Source organism: Parambassis ranga, chromosome 9 (assembly GCF_900634625.1).
Source record: "Parambassis ranga chromosome 9, fParRan2.1, whole genome shotgun sequence".
Lineage (NCBI taxonomy): Eukaryota > Metazoa > Chordata > Actinopteri > Ambassidae > Parambassis > Parambassis ranga.
In genome coordinates this window covers 19,530,951-19,549,843 of record NC_041030.1, presented here as the reverse complement: position 1 = coordinate 19,549,843, position 18,893 = coordinate 19,530,951, and the positions used below count along the sequence as shown (strand labels likewise).

General features: G+C 41.8%; 1 protein-coding gene across 2 annotated transcripts; it reads right to left on the bottom strand.

Moving 5' to 3' along the window:
* Positions 1–1,746: 1,746 nt before the first annotated feature.
* Positions 1,747–17,759, bottom strand: LOC114440798 (calcium-binding protein 7-like). Of its 2 annotated transcripts, XM_028413302.1 has the most exons (6): positions 17,651–17,759; positions 4,422–4,565; positions 4,184–4,296; positions 2,690–2,840; positions 2,001–2,004; positions 1,747–1,953 (listed from the first exon to the last, which is right to left on the bottom strand). In XM_028413302.1, exons 1-6 carry the CDS (start codon positions 17,757–17,759, stop codon positions 1,830–1,832), a joined length of 645 nt encoding a protein of 214 aa, XP_028269103.1. In that variant the 3' UTR covers positions 1,747–1,829. The 2 variants fall into 2 exon arrangements, with proteins under 2 accessions (XP_028269103.1, XP_028269102.1); XM_028413301.1 differs by lacking the exon at positions 2,001–2,004 and having other exon boundaries at positions 1,747–1,960.
* Positions 17,760–18,893: the final 1,134 nt, after the last annotated feature.

The window sequence follows — 18,893 nt, the reverse complement described above, 5'->3', positions numbered from 1 at the left end:
GCCTATGGTCTAAACCTCCTCCTGGTCCTCCTTGACCGAGGTAGCAGCTGACTGCACAAAGCCTGATTATTGTTCATTTTCTCACAGTGCTGACTTGCAGTGTACTCAAAACAGAAGTACACAAACTTTTAGTACGTTCAGTATGTGCGCTGTATAATTCATCTTCAAGGCCAAAAACGTATCAATCAACCCTTATCAATAAAGTGTGTACATCAGACTGCAGATATACCAATAATTCAGATTCTGTGTGAGGTTTGGCCCAGTTCTTCTTGTCCCAGACACCTTCCATAGCTTTGGTAATGTTGGTTTATATATACAATACACATTGACATTGACAGACCTTACCCAAATGCATGCACAACAAACTAACCTACATCCCATCAAGTTCATGTGGTGCTTCACAAATATAATCAGTAGTTTATTGCAATGTTCAGGCCCTGCAAGACTCACTGGGCACACGTCTGTCTGATGTTTGTATCACTGAACAATAGGGCTGTACCCTGTTTGAAAACCTCAAATATCTCCGTTCTATTGCCAAACCCTTAAGAGGTGCTTTGGGAAATTTTCTTGAGCAATTAGTAGGTCCACTGGCACTAATGATTTCAAAGCATTGTGAGATGTCTATTTTACATACAGTTATTGCTCTATAGCAACGCATCCAGACAGAAATAAAAAGAACAAAAATACATTCCTACATTTAACCCCCCCCCCCTCTCCACTAACCAGATCAGTTTTGATGCATATTCTTTGAATGTCTGTGGGACACATCTTGAAGTCCGCCCTGTGGCACTGAGAGATGATCATCAAGGCAAGATGTCTGTAAGTTAGCAATCCCAAAAGTTTTTTTTTTATTTGTTTGTTTCTTTTTAACGAGCATGTACTAAAGCAGCCCTTCTTTTTCATGCAGTTGTATGCTTTACTTTTGTTGTGATTGCTAAGACCCTGCACCACACACAGTTGCTCACAGTTGTCTTTAAATAATTGAAAACAGCTCTGTTACACAGTCATGATTAATACATTGATAAGAACTTTTACAAATGTGTCAAGACGACTGTTTAAATCCATGCATTTCATGCATAGATGATGTCATCCTCTGAGGCCTGCAAAGCAGAGAGAGATAGAGAGAGTCGAGTGTTTGCTGCATGTCCAGCCAGTTACCTGTCCATTCAGACCTCAACGCCTTCCCTCCGAGAACTGTTAACCTGCTTCACCCTGCTCCAGCCTGTGAATGTGTCCAACCGTCCACACGGTCGCATCCCTGCAAACCCTTGCCTATTATCCGTTTCTTACTAAGCTATTGTTATTCCCAAGAGGTTTTTGAACAATGTTGCACTGCATACAATTTCTCCACAGCACCGTGCACTCCAGACCTTGCACGTAATATCATCCCAGCCTCAGTAATACTCCTCGTCACTCCAATGTCCCCACAATGCTTCACAGAGTCTTTCTACTTTATTTATAATAAACCGCATGGCACACTGGACAAATACAAAACTGGACAGTCACTACACTTCTCTCTATAGCTGCCACCATACTGAACGCAACACTGCTCGAATGCACATAGCTAACGAATACTAAATGATGTGTTAGGGTGATATGTTTAGACAGCTGTCCAGTTAAAACACGCCACTGTCTCATTGCATGTCCTTGAACCTGTGTCAGAAAGACAAATTCCTGCACGTGTAGTTGTGTCCTTGGAGACTTCAGTTTTTCTGCAGTCATAGTCAGCCATGTGTGATTGTCTGTTGTGTTTTTAGTTCTTGAGCTTTACCTCTTTAGTCTGTTAAGCAGCCTTTAGGTGGTGGTTAAGGCTGAAGAAGCCACAGCTCCTATTTCATGCCGCTCCGCAGCACCTGATTGGCCGCGATGAGCATGACACTGATGATAAAAGCAATGGCGAAGGCGCATATCAGGCTCTTGCGCACACAAGTTTGCTTGACTTGCTGCGTCGGGCTGGAGCCTGGATAACAGAGAAAAAAATACCTGAAGGTCCACTGAACCAGGCTTGAAAGATATCTTATAGTCATAGTTCCAAATGAAAGAGCTCATCACAACATGAACGCAATTAACGTGGATGAACACTGCCAAAGATTTCACACCTGTATGCCGCTTAGCTGCTTCTAGATTGAAATGTTAATTGAAGTTTTGAAACAACGAGCAAATACATTGGTGTCTGACTGGCAAATTAAAGGATGCAACTGAACCCTGGCAGCTGAGGGAAAAAGAAGCAGTTGAATAGGAGTTGAATGCAAAGACTTCTAAATTATCTATATTTATGCAGAATGGTGACTCAAAAGAGTTGACTCTAGCTAATCAGCACGTATATAGCACGGCTATAAAGAATTGGGTGTCAGTAAGCATTTTATTTTATTTAAACAACAGGGATCTATCAAGTCTGATCTTCATTCACTAAGATGATTTGTAGACTGAGGAAGCCAACATGGAATTGTTTGATTTAAAGAAAAACCCTGCTAATTTTCCCTAAACTCTCTGTGTAGTTTTGTCATATTAACTAAGGCATTCCTTGTATTTTGGGTCATATAACTCATCTCATTGATCCACAAACGTATGCGAATACGCAGCCTAGAATTTTTGGAGTGTTTCCTGCAGAATTCCAGATGTTACCTTATGTTTTAACACTTAAAAATTGCCAAAAGTATTACAAAAAGTATAGGAGGTTCTTCCTTACTGTCTATGTCCACCTGACAGTCCTCAGGATTCTCTATGTGGTTCTCCTCGGTCATGATGATGTTCTCGATGTCTTTCATGGAAAGGTGATCGCAGAAGGTGTCGTACAGAAGCCTCTTCAGCTCCTCCACCGTCAACTTCTGCATGTCACACTGGAGATACACATAACGCAACACAAGTATTTCAGTCCCACACAGAGTATAGAGAGGGTGTTAATGAAAATTAAAGTTTAACGCATGTTTTTTTTTTCTTTTTCAAAACAGAAAACTGACAACTTCCTTGATCACTTACGGGGAAAATCCTCATTTGAGTATAATTTGAGTTTAATCAGTATAATTTGAGCTTAAACTGTGAAAATGTAATTTTCATCAATCAGTTTCTTTGTCCATCTGTAACATTAAATTATTATTGAATCACCAAAATGATGGAGGAGCAAAATAAACCAATTTGTGGTAAAACATTTTTGTCATTAAAATGCAAAATAAAACTCACAGCAATAAAGGAAGAAGCACCAATATATACTACAAGTAGTAGAAGAAGAATCTATATTATCCCTTGACTGTGTGTCTTGCATTATGACATAAATATACTTATATATTACAGGTTGAAGTCCACAGAATGGAGTATAGTTCCTAACAGTGTCACAACATTATGTAACTGGATCTAATGCACAAGTGTCTGATCAGTTTTTCACAGTTTAACCAATAAATATTATCCAGCCACATGTTTTCTATGATAAATAATATAACACAGCTATAGTAGTATTAAATGTGATTAGCTGCATTCCATCACAGCATCTAAAACTATAATTAAATGGAGTAAATATGTTTCTGTTGGCCTATTTGTTGTGTTTGGAAAGCTCATGTATGTTCTGAGGCGAGCTCAGCAGTGTGAGCTCAGGCTTTGTGTGATCAATCCTGCAGCACTTGCTTGATACTACTATTCTGTTATATAATCTTATGTGAAGCTGCGCAGTCTTTGCTACAGTCCCCTGGGCTTTTCGACTCCCTCAGCAGGTGTCTTTGGTTGTGCGCCCCCCCTCCCCGTACACCAAGAATTCCCATAAATCCCCTCGTCTCTTTCACACACTTAATTTGAAGCCTCACTTTTTGACAGGCACTCCTGTGCAACAAAGACACAAGCTCCATCCCACTAATTTCCATCCCACTGTCAAAGCGAACAGCTGATTATCTAATGAGGTGTCTGTAAATAAATGAATATCTATTTTACATGAAAATTGACTTTAATGTTCTGAGTAATAAGACCGTCGCCACACACACAAGAGGCAGAGATATCGAGTCAAAGACTTGATGAAGGACACCGTTCTTATCCAACCCTCTCTCTGATTAAAACCCTCTTATTAATGACCTAGAGGACGTGACACTTAAGTTTCATTTGAGATTCGCTGTGTTTCTGGGCTTTGAAGTTTCATGGCTTCTCTGTCTATCTTCTCTCTAATAAGCAGGAAATAAAGTCTATAATGAATAATGAGCACCTTCCAAAAAACCGAGTCAAAGTCAGTGCCGTTGAACTTGTCTGGCATCCCAGCGGCTGTCAGCTTCGGACCCAGAAGAGTGACAAACTCCTCAAAGTCCACCTGGCCGTCGCCTGCAGAAAAAGAGAGCAGTTCATTGTTGCTGGTTTTTACCGCCTGCTGTTGTGGGGCAAACGCAGAACAAAGCTTCAGCAGCTGTGTCATATGCACTACAATAAAACATGACTATTGGCCTCACCATCCATGTCCAGTCTCTGGATGATGACTTCCAGCTCCACCTCATTTGGCATGTAGCCCAGGGAGCGCATGGCCATGCCCAGCTCCTGCTTTGAGATGAACCCATTTCCATCACGGTCAAACACTTTGAAGGCCTCACGGATCTCTGCAGAATAAACACACACACACACACACACAAGCTGAAGTCTCACGGCAAATCAGGATATGCAAGTGGGAAATGTTCCACGCACCGAAGACACATTTGTTATGCTGCATCAGTGCTTGAGTCATAGTTATATGGGGGTTGGTGGCTCAGGAGAATGAATTTCACCAGTAAACTCACACACACACTAAAAAAGAGCCAAAGTAAGATAAATAATATCAAACAAAGAGCCGAGATCCGGATAAATTACAGGGGGGAGTACCTTGTATTTTAAATTTTATGGGAATAAATCAAGTGTCCTTGCTGCCAAATTGTTAAATGCCTAAAATAACCTTAAAGGAATACGCTCTGCTGCCACAGAGAAGGCGAAAGTGAAGCATTCTCGGGGAAGCATTTCCTAGACTCACAATAATTTGACAAAAAAAAACATTAGAATAAAACGACCACTATTTGAAAGAGATGAAAACCGCCAACTCAAAAAGTGTGATGACATGAAATCAAATCACTCCCTGCAATGTGAAGGGATTTCTGCAGTAACACTGACGAGCTGATTTTAAGCTATAGCTCATAAAGGTCTAAAACAAAAATGTGTGGGTGGTAAAGAATATTCAGTATGTAGTGATCTGAGGAGAACTGAAAAGTGATTACTGGACTTGTGCTGCGCTGGGTTTCAGAAAATAATCAGGCTTAGTGGCTTCCTCTCGTCACATCTTCATCTGCGGTACAGGAGGAGCTTTCTGAAGTCTGAGAGGAAGCTAACCCTGAAGAATTGTTAACAGGCACTCTGCTTTTCAAGAGTTTCTGACAACACAGGCTTTTACAGGAGAGCGAGGGCCCAACATGATCAAGAAGATGCATCAGACGGTGTCATCACTGCTCAAGAGCTGCTTACATTTGATTCCTCTTTGTTCTTCAGTTTATTTAGTGATATAACAGAGGTCTTATTTTTTTTATATCTTCACACTGCACTGTAGATTGAAGCTGATACTTCCTTTGTGCCTGTTGATTTTAGTGTGGTTTTGGCTTTAGAGTCCTTGTTGTGTTCCTGGTAATACTGGTTAATGAATGCTTCCAAGTCCTCCTCTCCTCCATGTAATAATTTGGTTGTAGGTTTAGAGCTGCAGATGAATTTTGTGTAGGTGTGATCTAGTCTTTATTCATTTGTGGTTTATTCGAGTATCTAATAGCTGCTCAGACGGAAACAATTTTCAAAAATGCATTGTAAGAAAAGGTGAAGAACCCAGAGTGGCTGCGACCTGGTGACTGGAATTCTGATGGGCTTGATTTGTGTTAAGTCTCTGTTGTATTTACTAGTGTTTTGGCAGTTTCATGATTCCGGTTTTGTTTTTCTGTCATGTGTCAGTGTTTCAGTCTCATCCTTCTATGTTTAACTTCCTGTTTTTTTGGTAATCCAGTTTTCTTGGCTGTGTTCAAAATCACCCACTCACTCACAACTCCCTACTCATTATATTGGGAGATATACAGAATAACCAACACAAGATGATAGCATGTACTGACATCACATCACATTTCACATGCATTAACTGCACATTTGAAGCTATGCTTGTGTTACTTCATCACTGTTTTTAGCCAAAATGGATTCTTTTAGCTTGCAGTTAAACTTTGTGTTTACTGTGTTACTTCCTGACTTTTTCCCTCCTCTGTGATTGGCTGCTCTGCCCTTATTGTTTCCACCTGTGTCTCGTTACCTCACCTGGTGTTTTAAGTGCATGTGCTGCCATGTTGTTGTCAGTTTGTTGAAGCCTGTCTTCATGGTTGCTGTTGGTTTCTTTATCTCTGGTTTCACTTGCTTTGCTTTACTGTTTGAGTCCTTTGTATTTACTCTGTTAGCTCATTTTTACTCTAGTTTTTTTTTGGTTTTGTTTAATCAAAGCTCATCTTGTGGTGGTTCACCTTTTCCTTTGGGCCCAAGCAGCCACCACACGGACCATTACTGTTCAGAGCTGCTTAGTAAGGAGTCTATAATGCCCCACCATATTGTCTACTGGTGTCCACATTCGTGTCCAGGGAGCAGACACTGGAGAGCCGGAAGTCATTTTGGAAGTGTAACAGTAACCAGTGGATACACACAATACAGCTCTATAGCTCCAAAGCATCACAGCATTTACAGCCCACAGTTTTGGGCATTAGCAGCACTATTTAAAAGTGTAGATCCTTCCAGTCGCTACGGGAAAACTATAATCAGTTAATTCTTCCTTTAAGCCCTACTACATATTCCCTCTCACTCTCTATACTTGTTTACTTCGCACGAGGGACTGAATCCCTTAATTTACATGCAATAGCATCCACGACCAGCTCACCTACGATTTTAAACTTGTCACATCCTTCTGACAGTCGGCCGATTAGCACAGAGGCTAGAGATGAATCTTAAGATAAAGATGATGCGCAGTCTGAAAAGCATGTGTGGTGTTTCTAATTTATCTGCAGGAACACTCTGTCTTTGTATTAAGGTTCAGAGAAATCAAGAGAGAACATCCTAGATTAGGTCATGATAAGGATGAAGATGATTTTAAATTTGAAAATGAGAAAAATGTTGAGTGGGTTTTGAATGAATAATGAAAACAAAATGAGAAACGGCAGCTGTTACTGAATAATGCACAACCCAACTGACAATAACGTCCTTTTGGGTAAGCCAAATAAAAATTCAAATGTTCATTTAAATGACTTTCTCTTTTCAGTTTACAGCCAATTAGCTGCAGTTGAGCTACCGCTGTGTAATACTAAACAAACTTTATCTGTTCACTGCAAAGGCAAATGTCTTGTAAATGGGGAAATTTGCCTCTCCGTTGTGTCAGAACTGCGACGAATGGCCGAGCCTCGGGGCCAAAATCCGCAGCATGACAAATGTTTCAGCTGGAAAACAAAACATAAAATACCAACAGGAAACAGTGTGTTATTCTGTGTGTGATGTGGCAGCAGGAACTCGAGGAAATAGTTTGTTGTAATCAAGTACATGTCCACGGAATAGAAACCGTGCCACAGGGACAAGGGTACTTGGCAATCATGTATTACAATGGATTACATCTGGCCATGCAATTTATAAAAACCGAGCCGGGTGACATTCACAGCAGCTATTTTTCACAGTGCTTTCGCCTGCAAATGTCTTCCTGCAGGTATAGTTAGAATCATTGAGAGCCTCTAGCTGTGTGTTTTGTTTTTTTCCCCCCTTCTTCACTGGATGTGATCTTATTGTTTATAGAATAACAATACCTCAGTATCCACCTGAGGTCCTTGCTCCATCTGTTTACTTTAGAAAGAGGCTGCTTCTCTCCAGCACAGACACTTGCTGCAAAAACATGCCGCCACCTCACAGGAGGCAAACACACTCTTAAATAAGGTGCCAAAACAGTTTTAGCAAATACTTAGTCTCTCCTGAAAGCTGTTTTTTTTTTATTGATCAAAGGCAAAAAAAACATCCAGCGTGCTGAGTGCTGTTTGGCTGTAAATGTTGTATTGTATAATAAAATATGGGTACAATTTTAGGTTCAGGTTTTTGTATTTGTACTCGATTTGTTTTTCAATGAGATCGCATTCTTTGACACAATAAATATGTAACACCACCAAACACATACAGCTGACTATAGCTATGATAAAAGTGGTAAAAATGCTCAAGTCAAGGATTCACCAATCTAGACTAGAACTTTGTGACTGCAGAAGGAACAAAGCTATTTTTGCAAAGGATGGGTAAAATGGAGGTACAGTAGCTATCCTCCTGTGTCTGTCTGGTGTACAGGGATGCTGGACTCGGCGCAGGAAGTGGGCGCATGCGCACGCACCGACCAGCAGTGGGTGATTAGTTTGGCGTCCTTAAGTTTCTATTTTTCTGTTACAATTTGTTGCAGGAGGATTTTATTTTTATGTAATCATTTGCAGAATACTAAGGCAGCAGTGTAGCAGTGTAAGAATGGCTGGTGGGATACACTGAGAAATGTATAGCCATCCCAAATATGTTATCAAAGCCACTTGGCTCTGCTTGAAATCAGGACAAATCTCAGAAGAAAAGCAGACCATGCATAATTTCCACTCCAACAATTTATCAAAAGAGTCTGACTAATCATCCTCTAAGAGAATTAATTTCTCTTTTTTGACCACACACACCATGCAGATAGATAAACTCTCAAAGAGAAGGCCCTCTAATCGTAACCGTCCCCAGGAGAGATGACTATATTCTCTCATTTTCACTTTTTGAACGAGCCAGATTCACATGCTCCCATAGAGACTCTATTGTCAGACTAAAAAAAAAACGCTTAAATAGCTAAGTGTGAGTCTTTGCTGGTACAGACAATGAAGAGATGAGAACTTGAAATCTTTAAAGTGTGGGACAACAGTCCAATAATTAGTGACAATTTTAAATGTGTAATTTAGTTTTTTCTAATTGATTTATCACCTTTATCGTGTGAGAAACTGGCTCTACACACTGGCTGAAACATTTATTTTCTTTTTTTTTTGCTTGCCTTAAGTCAGCTCATCACGTTGGTGACACATGTCACACGTCCATCAGACAGACGTGGAACATCATTAACATTCAGCTGAAGTTTCTACCCACCTAATGAATATAAATCCAATGTTCTTCAGTCTTCTCAAAGCTCTGGCTGCACCTCTGCAGAATAATGAGGAAATTATCAGGCTTTTTTTAAGCTTTTAAATAAACTCTCATTTTCTTCACCGAGTCTGATTCTGTGCTGGTTGGTAGTACAGTCAGTGTATCATACAGTATGTTAAATACTGATCTGAGCAGTGAGCGTGCGTCTTAATTATGAGGCCTATACAGATTTTTTTATTTTTGGCAGAAATCACAGTGGTAATTAATAGAGAAATGTGTCTAATGCTGCAGTGTACTAGATCTGCACTTGATGATGGTTTGCTGATTATTGACTGACTAATGATCCATGACTAATTATTTCTGACATTGTATGGACAAACCAGCGAAGAAGGCCCTTACAGTGTTTCCAAACTTTTATAATTAACTAATAGTTGCAGTTTTAGAGCATATAATGATGAAATCATCTGACTTTTCAAATGCTTGCTGGGCCGGTGCAGGGTACCATTATAACAGAGGCCAGCAAACACCTATAGTGGATGTACATATAATTTAATATAGAATCAGAGGCTGCTGCTGTTGCATTTTCCACCCGATCTCAGCTCCACCAGGGAGTTGTGATTTGTTTTTTTTTTTTGGTCAAAAGCATGTGGTATTTTCTTTGATGTAGAGCAGTGCTTGTTTTAGTCCTTCAAAGATGCAACACCATGCGGTCCCCTGCACCGTGATCTGACAGAGGATGAAAAGCACAGGTTAAGATCAGGGGAGCTGCAAGAGCCAAGCATCTAAAGCTGAACTCCCACAAGAGGAAGGTGCAGCGTGCTCTTTACTGCACTGATGTGCATCAATGAAATGCGGCGGATGCTTGCTGCAGCTCGGAGAAGAGTCTGTGAAGTTTACACAGCACTGAACAAAGCTCGGAAAACACACTTGGAAAAGGAGCTGATTCATGCAGACAACTGGGCTGAGACATCACTGACAAGGGGCATGACATCCATCTTCTATGCTGTGTATAATGATTTTAAGAAATTGGAAATATTTACTTAGATTTTCGAGCCATGCCCGGAGCGGAGCTTTACCCCTTTTTTAAGGCTAAATTTTGCATCGGTGAAAACTTTTATCAATTACACGTGGTGCACTGTGTGCAGAACAGGCTGATGCCAGGGGGGTTTTGTAGCAGTGAAGTGTCCAGGAACATAATTCAGGGCAGCCAGAGATCCTCTTTGCCTCCGTCAGACCTGCATATGCTTAGGGCTGCTTTGGATCAGTAATTGCAGCACACCCACTCTTTATGTAAGACCTTATCAGTGTGAGAAAAACACTGCTTTGCTGTGTGTGTGTGTGTGTATGAACCTCGAGCAACTATTTTTAAACACCCATAGCAACCTTAATCCATCTTTAGCTGGATATGGGCCGACTTGGACACCCAGAAGATTTGAATATTACCATAACAGCCTTCTAACAAGGCTCTGGAGGATTCAATGGAGTATATGGCAGAGTCTAAGATGTCTGTGGAAGGAGAAATCCCATGTCTGGGTTTGGATTGAAACTCCCTCCATTATGAAATTTGAGAAGCATTGACCTTACCAATGCAGCTTTGACATGACCACGAGGGGAAAAAAAAGTTGGAAAGGTCGAGGCGCTTTATCTTCTATAAGACAAAATCCCTCAGCCAACTTCTTAAACCCCACTTGACCTTGAATGATTGAAGCCGGTGAAAGGCCGTGAAATTTTAGACTTTCTGTTTCCAGAAGACAAGGGGAATCATTGATCTGTCTCCATTTTCCCCCCATATCCTTCTCTCACTCTTATGTTTTCAAAGCTGCAAGTTTTCATCATCACAGCTGAGCCTGAGCCAATATCCACGTGGCGAAAACCCGTGAGAAGCACCTCAAACAAAGGTCAGACGTGCACAATCAAAAGCCTGCACTATGCATTACAGTTTTATCCAACACTCCCTCATCAGTTCCACCGAATTAACGACACGCACTCACTGTTTTTTCTGCCGCCATTATTGTCTGCTGTAGACTTTGTTGTATTGTTCATCAAGGGGAGGAAATATTACCCGGGAGCAAAAAGCACTTTACCTTCCAGAACTCATCACAGTTCATTTCACAGGTAATAAAGTCTGCTGGATCCACTCCTTCATGGCAATCAATCAAGATGGGAATAAATGACTTAACTTCAACCTACCTGACAGCGGTTATCACAGCATTTCATGATATTCCCCGCTAACCTACACCACGTGTTTTCCATCAAAGCCCATTTTGGCAAGGTTGGATGTCCTTGCCAGAACACCACACCAGATTAACCTTAAGCGACTGCCGTGTTCAAAATGTGAAGGAAAAAATAAAACATTAAAAAAATACCTTGTATCGCTCTGTGCTTCATCATGTGCTCCAACTTCACTAAGAATTACACCTTTTTGTCTCGTGGTGGAGGAATAATACTTTGTGAGCTTGAGATGATGAAAGTTCAGTAAACATTAAGAAGCGACCACAAGCAGTCAGTTAGCACAGATTAGCTGGAATCAAAGACGACACAATTTGCATAACAGCACCCCCCAAGCTTGTTTTGTAGAGATCTGCCTTTGGACAGAGCCAGGTTCTTTCCCTACTGTTACCAGTCTCTATGTTAAGATAACCAGCTTATGTGTGGAAACAGTTTCATGTGTAGCACAGATGTTGGGGGCAGTAGATTCAATATATCGATAAAATATGGAGAAATAACAGCCCATCCTCATCAGGAAAACATGACGTCGGTATTTCAGTCCTCAGAACAACAACTATATGTATTTATGGAGACGTCACACTACCCAGCAATGACAGAAGCTTCTTGATAAACAACCAGGGTTTAGTAGAAAACTGACCAGCCCAATGACGGACCTTGCACATCACTTCTGACGCACCCAATGGGGACCTGGTTGTCATAGCAACGTGAAGCTGCAACGCTTATCCAGCAGTTCGTCATCCAGAATAATTGTTGGATGATTTTTCCATTATAACAAACGCCACTTTTACGTTGCTGCAACTCCAGCATTTAGATTAAATGAATATCATCATATGACAAAAACAGTTTTTTTTTTTTTTTTATACCCTTCGGGTTTGGTTTTACAACCTGTGGCTCACCAGCTGTGACGCTGGGTCACTTCACCCTCTGAGAAATGGCTCACATCTTTATCACCATCTGTGTCAAGTAGAGCTTTTTCATATGTCGCATCCAGGCAGGTGATACATTCGAGAAAGCCATTTTGAAATCCATTCCCTGCCTGCCTGCCTGCCTGCCTGTCTGTGTGTCTTGTCTGGCAGGTTGTGCAAGATGGGCTTACATCAGAAAGGCTGATGGTTAAGAAGAGTGACACCGAGAGGTGCAAAGTGAGATTTATTATTTGCAGCCTGATTATATTCAAGGAGGATGCTTTTTATGGCCGTATACGCACACGTCTGTTATGTCACCAACAGTGTCTGCCTCTAAAATGAATAGTTATTTTTCCTGTCTTGTTTATGTTTCTGTTTTTTCATGCACAGGTGTTAATAACAATCAGAAAGACCTCTGAGGCTTTTCAGGTCTGCCATCTTTCCTTCAGCCAAATCCCTCCCTCTTGCATCATTAATCATAATATTCTGACAATGAACTTTGAATATGTGGCAGACATTTGACTTTGGAGTATTGCCGCAGTCAGAGCTGCTGATGCCGCATGTCTTTCTTCTTTGTTACTCATTAACAAAAGCCTGTCTGTGTTATAAAAATGATGTTTGCCAGACTTGTAGCATTGTGAGGATTTGTAAGTGGAAGGATAATAGTGTTGGCAGTAGAAAAGAAATTCATTTATTAGCTTAATTCACTTTATTACTAATCATATTCCAATATATTTGAAAGGGAAAAAACAGTTGGATAAAAACTCCTCTGTTGGAAGCTCTCATCTCTAAGAGGAAACTTCTAAGGGATCCTATTTAATTGTGTGTTTTTTTTAGAGAGCAATAATTGAACTAATTCCAGCTTCCTGTGGGAGCATCCTGCTAATAGCAGTCAATGGCTAAAGCGAACAGAAGAGAATAACAACTGGATGGTTTCCACACTGAGCCAGCACATCCTCTTCTATCATGATCGGTCATTCTGTTGTTCTTCTCGGCAGTATGTGCTTTAAAATGGTCTCGGTTGACCCTTTAGAAGTACACCCCCGCAACGCCTGCTGAATTTGCACCGGCGATACGCATAATTCCTGTCTTTCCGAGCAGATGCCGGTGTCTTTAAATATCTTCATTTGTATTCATGTAAGTATTTCCAAAGGAATGGAAGTCAACCCTCCACCTCAGGGCGAAGAAATGAGTCAATGTTACTGCTGCAGCTACAGTAGGAGTCGAGCAGAAACATCAACAACGCCTCACAGGCTGTTTACGCCATTAGAAACACAGCGGTGTCAGTGTTTTTCTTTAATGTATTAATTTTTTTGAGCAGCTGTCAGTCAAAGCTTTTTTGTAATCCTAAAAACTGCAGAGGGAACAATTAAAAATGTTGAAAAAGAAACATTTCTGTGACCAAAACCGCAGAGTGGAAGTGTAGGAAAACGCTCCTAAATGCATTTTGTTTTGACACATGAAGAGACTGAACTTTCCCGTTAGTCCTGTTTAAAAACCAAGAGCGCTGACTATCAGGGTTTCATCATCCTAACATGCAGACTTTACCCCCTGGAGCTTTGCTGGATGTTTCTCAGTTTTGCAATATTTACAACAACAACCAGAAAATACACAATTCCCTGCAGCATGTCACAAATCCACTTCTTTACTTTGCTCCCATTAGTCCAATCACTTCCTATGTGCCGCATGTCACCAGCTCTGTCTCTGGAGGGTGTGACGGCCCAATCTGCCAGTGTGAACACATGCAGAGATAACTTTGTTGGCTGCATTGATTTAGTTTGCTGCAGACAGTCACTCGGTGAGTTTAAAATGCTCCTTCAGAGCTCTGCTTCACAACAGCTTTGGACACACTTTTATGTTTTGTGTGATTAGGAGAATCTTTCATGCTCAAATCAACACAATGGAAGCAGAAAAAGGCAGCTCTGATAAACAAACTGTGAAATATAGATGTTGCCTGGGACTGATATCCCTCCTATTGCATCCGCAGAGTACAAGCTCCTTTTCTAAATATGATGCCCCTCAGATACGACCGCCATGTCTGCCTGTCGTCCTCCTTTTTTATTTGTAGATACATAATAATGCCTGCAAGCATATAAAATGAGCCAAGACTAATATGTATTGACATCTTGCTTCCAAAATAAATAATAATACATTTAGTTCTTGTTTTTAAGCATAAAATTAGTTGATTATAGTTTTATCTTTTTTCTTGCTTATGTGTGCCAAATAGATTAACTTGCTATATTGACACACAAATTGAGTTTTGAGGTTTTGGGGACAATACTCTGGAGAGTTTGTCGGCAACAGAAGGAATTTGGGACTCGCATAAACTCAGATTAATACGCAGGTCATAAAACAGAAGTGAACTGTTGTTTTTGGTCTTTAACTGGCAGGAGACGTTGATAATAGTAAGGGGCGGGGGGTGACAGGGCGCCGCCTGGGTCACTGCAGTGAGGGCTGTATAGCCTCTGTTTTTGGGGGTGCTCGCTCTACCAGGCGAAGTCTGGTAATTTTAAAACTGTGAACAAAAACAGAATGAAACAGTGATTTGCATTGCAGCAATAAACAAGCTGCTCCGATCAGAACTTTGTCAGAGAGATGCAAACATCCTGCTAGTGTTCTCCTTTTGTGTGTGTTTACATGAGCCTCACTCTGGGACCTGTTACAAATGCTTTAAGCTCAGCGCAGGGACTATTTTGAAGCTGCTTCCAATAGGGCTGTTGTTAGGCAGTGTAGAAATGAGCTACCCACTTAATTCCACCTGCAGTGATATTGACACTGTGCTTTGCTTGTGTGTGAGTGTGTGTGTCTGTGTGTGTGTAGTGGTGGAGGAGGTCTAAACTATATTGAGCTCCTGTAATATGACCAACTGTTTTTTCCCTCTTGTGTAGGTGGGGAAATGGAGAATATGGAGGCCAATTCAATTTATGCTTGTATCATTGTACATTAAGGTACTTGCTATCACCCCCCCCCCCCACACACACACACACACACACACACACCTTCTACCACACACAGACATAGGCTTATCGAGCATCAGAAAAATACCGTTTTGTTCCAATTATAGCTTTGACAGACTTCACAAAGTATGGCGCCATTGGTCCATTCCCCAGGGTGTCCAAGCCAGTAATTGAAAATCAGCTCCTTGGTCTATGCGTGCCGATGGGCTTGAGCCTCCCGTCCCTATACATGCGCACGCACACACACGTAGTCGCTAATGTGCAATTTCGCTTTCGTGACAAAGCCCCGTCTCCCTGATGGCCGAGCTGATGTATGTGACACTTCAGACTTCCAGCCAATTCTCGTCCATCTCTCAAGAGATGAGAGCGGTGACGAGACGCTGCCGTCCGAACGGGGGATAAAGCATCACTGCTGTCAAAGTCCAAATGCACTGAAGAGTGTTTGATATGTTAAAGTATAGATATTAGTAATGTTTATAGTATCTGTTATGACAGCCTGTAGTAAATCTGTAGCATTGTTGTCCTGTTAAACTTCTGCAGGCATGGCAGTAATCTGTCATAATCTGTACCTAATTTCTTAACGAAATCCTCAAAACTAAACTAATAAACAAAATTAAGTCCGGTCTTTAGTCTTATAAGTTACTAATTGGAGCAGTGACTGCAACATAACCCTGCAGGAGAGAAAGATGATGTCAGATTGCGGCACTGTCCTCCATCTTTGAGCAGCTGAAAACATGATGAGAAAATGATAAAAGAATTTATTAGTTATTCTCATAACCTTTCACTTTTGTGAGCTATTAATCAACAAACAACAATAGATGCTTCTAATGGTTACCTCCCTTTGGATCTCACTCACTCTCTTGACAACAACAACAACCATCTCCTCACTCACCACACCTTTAAAGTCTGCCTGGTTCACAACCTGTAAGACATCCCTCACATGGGATTACTAAAGCTCTGCAGCAGCTGAAGAAGGCCCTGTCACTGCTGTTAAATGAGCATTACCCCGCGGCTCTCCACAAAGCATTCCAGTGCTTCTCCAGTCAAACTGCCACTACAGGTTTCAGCTGTAAAGCCTGAAGCGGCTCACTGTGCAGCAGGTACCAGTGGATTTGACCAATTACAGCTGTCTATTAATCCCAAATGCTTCTTCTGGTAAAAAATGACAGAATCAGGCGACAGTTGTCATTGTTTTGTGTGTGTGTGCTGCTGCGCACACTGGGAATCATGTTTGACAATAAAGCGCTGATTGATGCAGTGCTATAATCATGAAATCATGCAAAGATCAGTCAGCGCTGACATGTTGCCCTTTTATCAAAGGCTGCATTTTTTTTTTTAAGTCAAAGCAAAAAAAAACTGATCGAAACATTTTTCTGGATGTTTCTGATACAGGTATTGTGTAAAAATGTGGCCTCTTCTACTTCTAACTAATATCAGCACTCTATAGCATTTCACTGCCAACCTTATTATGTGTGCGGGAGTGTGTTTGTGCAGATGCAAACCTCTTGGTGTGAGACAAAAGACTGTGTGTGTGTGTGTGTGTGTGTGTGTGTGTGTGTGTGCAGGTACAACTGACAATTTTTTTCCTGGTGTTTGAAATTCTGCGCCCACAGACGCAGGGATTTTGCACAAGAACCTCTCTGTAATTCACACATACGCCTGTCAGTCAGTCTTTTAATAATGATCTCTCTGAATCTGTCTATAAAAGCAGTCAGATCTGTGTGTGTGTTTGATTGCTAGTAATGACAGGAGGTGCAGTCAACAAGCCATTCAGCAGCCATACCTTACAGGAGACATGGCAGAACTTACTGTCATCACACACTCTTTGGGAATTCAGTAATGTCTCAGGGGCTGCTGCATGGTAATGTGCAGATGTCGCAGGTTCACATCACAAAGCGCTGAAGTCATGAATATTCTCAAGATATTTTAAAAAAATTACTCAGAATAGTTGTCATGTGTCAGCATGCTTGTTGGAAGAGGAAGGTGGGGGGGGGGGGTGTCACTGCAGTGAGGTAGAGGATGGATGTGTGTATTAATTTATAAAAATATAAAGATAGGATTCACTGGATGGTGATGGATCAAAAAAATGATGTGGAGACTCAGAACATAATTCGCTCAGTAAACTCGGGCTTCCGTAAACCCCCCTTTCCACCCACTCTGCTTCTAGTTAGACCTGATAAATCACTGTTGTCCTTAAGAACAACACTTAAGCTTCACACTGAGGGGGACTGTGAATGGACAGCACATCTTGACACTCATTCTGTTTCACATAGAGAAAATCAAATGAAGTCAGAGATCTCTGAGCGCTCTCCAAGGTCCTGACTGCGCGTCTACATGAGCTCCACATCCACAGTATGAGTCAACACCTCCCGCGGCCCCACTGCTGTCCTAATAACCTTCAGGTCAGCCTGAGCAGGTATCATCTGATCTCACCTTCAACTTCGTCTTCAGGCAGGTTCACCGGCGCGCTGTACGAGAGGATGTCGGGGATGGTGCAGATCCCCCGGTACATCAAGGTGGAGGTGACTGGATGCATCGGCATGACTGCGACCTTTGCGTGGCACCTGCGCCCTCGTCATACAGAAATGTCTACAGAGAGGTTCCCAACTTCCCCCCGCGGTCACCGAGGTAACGGAGAAGCGAGTCCATGGGATAGTGGAGGGGGGGGGGGGCGAGGCGGTGAGGTGGCTTCCGCAGCGTGTCCGCCTCAGTCTTCCTTTTTTTTGGTGAATGAATGAAGAACAAGAACAAAAAAATGTGTGGCGTGCCCTACCTCATTGCAGGTTTAGTATTTGATTAGGAAACAAAAGTCACTGAGAAAAACACTACCTAAGACGGGAGAAATGCGCACGTACACACATCACCATCAGCTCACACGGCATCTCCACACCCGAGCTCATTAGCAGCAGCTTAATTGTCTCTTAACCGACCAATCGTTGCAAAACTGTAGCTTCAGAATCCAGTGGCTGCGTGTGTTTCCAGTCCCGGGGATTGATCTGCTGCGAGCATGCATCCACTTGTTGGATACGTGCGCTCACTTGACGCACTCAGGCTCCAGCCACCTTCATATAATCCACAGAAACGACGTGTTTATATATATAAAAAAGAGAAAAGAGAGAAAATAGCGGAAAAAAATCTCTTGGAAGAATGCAAAGATATTAAGTCAGCGTGTCCGGATCCTAAAAAGACAGTAATTGCGCTCTCGCACCTAATTTGTCATTGGATACGGGGGCGCGTTGCGATCCAGTTGTTGTGTTGAGTGGAGGAGTGTGTTTTTGTGAAAGGAAGCTCTCTGTGTGGATCAGATATGTAGTCAGTCTCCTCTCTCTCTCTCTCTCTCTCTCTCTCTCCCTCCTTTCTCTCTCTTGACTCACCCGCGTCACTGTCTCTCTCTCTCTCTCTCTCTCTCTCGCTCACACACACACACACACACACACAGTGTATCGGTGTAGGCAATCCCCCTCGTAAAAGCACACGAACACTCCCACCCTCTCCTCTCCTCTCTTCTTTCACCATTCCAACATTACACTAAAACCATAAAGTGTGATTGATGACCGTGTGTGGTAGGTGTGTGTGTGTGTGTGTCAGATTTCCTCCCACTTTTCCTATAAACTGTAACAACACAATACATGCCTTTATAATCCACAGGGCTGGGTGACTTGTTATTTTGCGTTTG